This window comes from Panthera uncia (assembly GCF_023721935.1).
Source record: "Panthera uncia isolate 11264 chromosome D3 unlocalized genomic scaffold, Puncia_PCG_1.0 HiC_scaffold_8, whole genome shotgun sequence".
Lineage (NCBI taxonomy): Eukaryota > Metazoa > Chordata > Mammalia > Carnivora > Felidae > Panthera > Panthera uncia.
The window spans coordinates 11,333,086-11,339,473 of NW_026057586.1; the positions used below are offsets into that span (position 1 = coordinate 11,333,086).

Below are 6,388 nucleotides of genomic sequence, written 5' to 3' on the forward strand. Positions count from 1 at the left end.
TGACAGAAGGATCTACTTAAATATATACAGTAACAATGGGTTGAATTAATTGGAAAATATAATCTGAAATTCAGAAGTCAACTAGAGTTACTGTATTAACCTTATGACAGTCAGCCTTTAATTCCAAATCTGTGCCTTTCACGGTCAAATAAGGGAAACATCTTTGTTCCATTTTGAGGAACGTGCCTCCACAGCGGGAATAATTGAATTGGATCTTTGAAAGAAAAATGTAATAATAAGAAAAAAGAAGAATTGTGAATGTTGTCAGTTTCCTCCACTATACATCGACAGCCTTGTATGAAATGCTGAAATACAAACTTGACTCTGGGGATTAGCCCCTCAGCACTTCAAGTAGTCGACAAAGGACACGTTTCAATAACAAGATGGTAAACCCGGGAGCTCAGAAATCCTTGCGGCCGAGTTGAAGGTTCAAAGGAAACTGCGTATTTGAACTCTTGCTCCCCAGCGGTGGATGGGTGCGGGCCACCTTAAGGATCCTTCTACAGTAATGCTTTATTATTTCGTGGCTTTGGCGTCATTCTGAATTTCTTAAGGTACGAATATAAGGAGATTATGAAGATAGCACAGAATCGGCCAGAAGAAGCTTAAATATGCTGTTTGACAGTGACCATGTGACCCACCAAACACCATCTGTTGGCCAGAGAGGAATGTGTACTTGTCCTTCACAGGAAATGCGTCTTGAACACACATCCTTTTCTACTGCACTGCGACTCTATGGTAATGAATTTTAGAAAAGCAAAACTGCGTCGTTAACCCCTGCTGAGGTCTCGTATTGCAAACTGAAGTACGTTAGAGACAGGACTGACGTATCTCAAAGGAAAAGTAGAAAGCTAAAGGACACCCCCTGTAAATTAGGATATGAGACTGCAAGCAGAAAAACTTCTAAGTGGGGAAAAAAAACGTGTTCGCTCACATGGAGGAATATTTATGTTGACACTTCGTGAATTTTGAAGCCCTGTAGAACTGCTCGCCAAGGTTATCATTAAATCATTCATAAATGGCCAAAGAACCAGCCTGTACGGCACTTTAACTGTGAAACACTGTATTTTTGTCATAATTTTTAAACAACACTTAAACTATGTAATCATGTTTATTCCTAATGTATAGAGGGAATATTTAAGTTGCGGACAACTAATTCTGTGGCAATACCTACAAAAACCTTTAGCCTTGTGGATTCTGCCTATTTGGTCCTATTTATAAACATTTTTTATACAAGACATGGGGGCAATAATAGCATAACTTAAAGTAATCTTCCACAGTTCTGTACATATTCCTCTTTTACTAATGTATCTTCTTTAAAAAGACAGTTTTCCTATTCTTCGCTCTCTGCTCTTAAGTTCACTCTGTGCAAAGTGTAACATATGCAAATGTCTCAAAATATGACAACAATTTTCTCAAACTGGAATAAATCCCATTATAATCATGACAGTGCATTGTTTATGAAAAAACAAATAACTGAAGTTTTATCATACTACAGAGTCGAGAGAAAACAAGTTCAGGTGACTATGAAGCATGGTTCACAGGTACAAAATAACCGAATTCCAAGAGAAATGACTCTCTGAATGGAGACAATGGGACTCGGCTGTCCAAATGTGAAATAATCTTTAGAGGTGTTCACAATCATCAGAATAAATACATACATCAAATCTCAGCAGCACCTGGTTGTAAATGTTTTCCTATAGTTAGGAGAGACTAAAAAAACCTATCACTAAAAGGGTCATTTTTATGGATTCCCCATAGCATTCTACTGTTTTTCTAAATGAAAATTTTAAAATAGTCTAAGAACAACGGAAGAATGCTTCCTTTGTCTTCTTTCAGAATTTCCCGGTTTTAGTAAGAATGCTCTTGAGAGTCAGTTTCAAAAATCCATTCTGGATTTCACAGATGTTTCACTACTCTCTAGTACAGAAAGAATACTGAATTTATGGGACTCATACAGGTTTTTGCTCACTGTACTCCCTGTGAGGCACTTCTGGAAGCATTTTACCTGGAATGCAATACAGACCCCAATATCACTGAAACTAACTGACTACTGGAGCTCTCATATTGAAAGCTCTTGTTAATTCTAAAAATCCTTCAATGAATTCCTTGGAATTTCTAAATATATAACCTCTTTAATGATTATTTTACTGCCTCCTATCACTTTGTCGCATCACTGTCTCCTATTTCCTTAGTATAAGGGAGACGGTTTTCAATCTAGTTGGACTAATAAAGTGGTTTTGAATTTTGAACAGCAATTTAAACAAAAGATGGATTTGAGAAGCTAGAAACAGGTTGTGAGCTCGGGAGCTTTTAAAATAGTTTTGGAGTGAGTAATGATGACCAACCTTAGGATAGTGCTAAAGACAATCGAAAAATACAAATAAACCTACAGCCAAGAGCTAATATGGCTCAAAAAGGAGAAAGAAGAGAAGTTAGAAATGACTTCAGAGCTTTAAATTTAAAAAAGAAAACAAAAAAAGTATCCTATTTGACTGTGACCAGAATTAACAACTCTCTAAAACTTCAAAAAATATTAAGAAATTGGACATAATTTTATTACTGCAACACATATCAAATATATATTTGTGTATATGTTTTTCAACGATTTAGGCTCTCTTTATAATATATGAAATGCACGTGTGCAACAAAAATAATTTCTATATATTAAAAATTTTTCAGTATGAACAGACTGATTTCAGATGAATATTTCAGCTGAATCTTTGAAATCTCTGAGCAGCACTGTACTTTACTGCATTTCTTTTATTTTAGACAACAAAACATTTGCCAACAGTTGGCCTGTCCTAGTTATTAAAACTTTTTTACACAGATTGTCACCAGCTGAGCTAAAACAGCAGCTGTCCACTGGAAATAATTGCAGAAATGTTTTGCCCATTGGCCTGAAATCAAACATATGTTTTCCGGTAACAACTAAAAATATAACTTTCTTTATTGACATGTGTTAATTATTCAGGAGTGTTAATTACAGAGTTATACACCTGGATTGTCAGACCAGCATGAAATTCCATTATTTAGGGGGTGGGATTTTCACGTTTTAATTTTCAGTACTTAGCTGAGACAATAAGACTATATTCTGTAATAATTCCTTTTTCCATTTTTTTTTAATTTAACAGTTGTCAAAGATCATGTCTGTACAGAGCAAAGGGAGTAAACAGCTCATTTTCTCCCATATCTAATCAGTGTTGGGAGCTAATTTAAATATACTATGACAAACAGTCTTTAGTTAGGATTATAATAATTTTCTATCTCCTCTGTACTTATACTTAAGGGATTATGATAGGCTTCACAACTTTTCATGCTCTGTTTGTATGAATTCTTTAAGTACTTCAATTAGCATAAACTTTAAAAAGGAATAACTGATAATGTAGCAAGTCTTCAACACTTTGGTTGCTATTTCCAAGTTTATACTTTTTTTCACAGAGATGGAGTGTTTGTCTAGTTTGCTAACAAAGACTTGTGGTTGATTTTAGGGTTTCATTCCTGGAATAGTCAACAAAGAAACATCTTCCCCTCTCCATTAGGACATTTGAAACAGTACATTTGTGGGGTGCCTGGGTGGCTCAGTTGGTTAAGCCTCTGACTTCAGCTCAGGTCATGATCTCATGGTTTGGGAGTTCAAACTTGGTGGCAGGCTTTGTGCTGACAGTTTGCAGTTAATGTGCCAGTGGGCCTTATGGTCACAGAACTACGATAAGTCTATTCTCTTACTTAGAGAACAGACTTGCAGGGCATAATTACGAATGCCATTCGCGATTCTCTATGATTCTGACACCTAAAAGTAAACGCATAGCTTTCTTCCTAAAGATAACATAACAATATTTCCATATGGCCATTCATTTTGTCTAATACATTCTTCAATCAAAGTAAACATGGTTCTTAGTATGCTCTGTGGTGTCACCCTCCCAGAAAATAAGAATAAAGAAAATATTACCTTCTGTATAGTAATGATTCCTTCCTGTGTATCTTTGTCGACAGAAATCTTGAAAATCCCTAATCCGTCACCATCCACAATTTTGTATTCCATTTCAGCATTAGCTCCTATATCTGCATCAGCTGCTTTGATTCTGGCCACAACAGAGGCCACTGGCAATGACTCTGGGACATTATACTGGTAAGACCCTGTGAAATTCAAATCAAGAATTGAACAAGCTTTATACAAAAGCTAACCAATAAAACCTATTTGGTTCTTTTGCATCATCTTTGCTTAATTTGTGTTCATAGTTCATAAAAAAGATGCTGAGGCAATATCAGATAAATGACGAGTTTCATAGAGACTCGAGAAATCTCATGGTGATGGTTAGATAATCACTATATAACAGCAGAAACAGTCTGAGGAAAGGTGTGAAGAAGAATCTCGATTCCTGTTTTTCTAGTGGTGGGAAATACGCTTCTTTGAATAATAACATATATTTAAAACAATTATGAAGAAGATTACTAGATAACCATTGAATCGACATAATTAAAATATAATTACTGTAAATATTAAAAACAAAAATTGTATAGCTTAGGCTTCCAATGGGCAAATACAGGCCTAAATAGTACCGATGAATTATTGTTAGAATTTACATCACAGTGTCTGTTACTATGAAAGTGTCAGAAAACTGGGCCAGGGAGTTGATGAAAGACAATATTGGTCTTGTTTTAGCTCATAGATTTATCAGGAAGGATTACCTGTGTGGGTTTATGTAGAAGTGATTTGGAACACAACGGTACGAGAGCAGAGGCCGTATTATTCAAACAAAAGGAAAGAGAAGCAAAAACAGAGAAGCTTTTCAAACTTTCATTTGTAAAAATTCCTCTTCACCATCCTCAAAGTCAAAAAAAAAAAAAAAAAGTTTGGGAAGCAGATGACCATGACCATGAACCATCCCTTTGAAACTAGAAAACTCCTCAGAAACAGTTTTCCCTGATCTTCTATTTTTTCCTGCCTTTTCCACCTATTCCATTCCCTTCTGGTTGTTAAACGCGGTGCATTTTCACTTTCTTATGAAAAGACTCTCTTCGAGAGGAACTGAAAAAGGAAAATGTATCCATATGAAAGGACCACATGTTCAGTTCAGAATTACTATTGTTGGCAATTTTCTAAATTTTGTGACAAGTTACTGATTAAAAATAGTAATAATAATGACAAGAGATGCTGATGACTTTCAAGTGATCTCTTTCACACATCCGTAAGAGACCTTAGTAAAATCCAGAAATTTCAAGGTTAGAATATTAGCTACAGGCAGTCCGGAAAATCTGAGCCTTCCCTCCTTGCCTTCCCTCACTTTAATGAGCAGGAGAGTATCTAGAGTAAGCTAGAAAACCTGTACTGTGTCTTATCCAATTATGACAACTGGAATAACACAAATTCCAAGTATCAATTCTTATCACTGTAGGCTTAAAGAAGAACAGTTAATTTGACTGTGAGCCCAATATAATTATATGATTGTTTTGTTTATTCTACAACCTTCCTCTCTTCTCCCATATAAGGTATCAAAGGCACAGTTAAGGGTAAGTTCATTTTTTATGAATGCTGAATTTTGAGTAATTTCACTTGATTTTGTGTGGAGGCATTAAAATGTCTGTTGTATAGGGGCGCCTGGGTGGCTCAGTCGGTTGAGCATCCGACTTCAGCTCAGGTCATGATCTCATGGTCCATGGGTTTGAGCCCCGCGTCGGGCTCTGTGCTGACAGCTTGGAGCCTGGAGCCTGCTTCTGATTCTGTGTGTGTCTCTCTCTGTCCCTCTCGACCTCATGCTCTTTCTCGCTCTCAAAAATAAGTAAGTAAGTAAGTAAGTAAATAAATAAACAAACAAACAAACAAACAAGCATACATTAAAAAAATTTTAAATGTCTGTTGTACAATAATATAAATATAAAAAATGTGTAAAATAAAAATGAAACATTGACAGATGGAATATTTGCTGGAAAATATAGTGACTTCATGTTTACAGAGAAAGCTTCCTTGTTTGAGTTTATTGGCTTCTGAGATCTGTTTGTAAGGGAGCTTAATTTCCCATTGCTATAGAACAAACATTTTAGAGATATTGTAGTCTATACAATTTCCTTAATTTTCCTGAGCATTGTAAAGAAATATTGCACATACACACAAAAAAAAAGAAAAAAAAAAACTAAAAGAGACTGAGATGAAATGCTTTTATATAATCAAGACATATCTACCTAGATTTTTTTTTTCCTTTTCCTTGGCTGAGTCAAAAGCCACTTTGGTCATAGAAACTAAATTGAGGCCATATGGTTTTCTGGTTCTTTGAACTGACTTTTGAAACACTGAACGTTTGCACAAGAAAGAGGTGGTCGAATTGCTGTAGGAATGTTTAATGTGCATGAAATGGTAAAAAAAAAAAAAAAAAAAAAAAAAAAAAAA

At 35.4% G+C, this 6,388-nt stretch overlaps 1 protein-coding gene across 1 annotated transcript in view; it reads right to left on the reverse strand.

Annotated features, from left to right (window-relative positions):
* CDH7 (cadherin 7) overlaps positions 1 to 6,388 on the reverse strand; it is a 121,843-nt gene that overhangs the window by 48,478 nt on the left and 66,977 nt on the right. Inside the window, exon 6 of the mRNA XM_049619704.1 lies at positions 3,953 to 4,140. Coding sequence (XP_049475661.1) covers positions 3,953 to 4,140 — 188 coding nt within the window. The remainder of the gene's footprint in view (positions 1 to 3,952; positions 4,141 to 6,388) is intronic.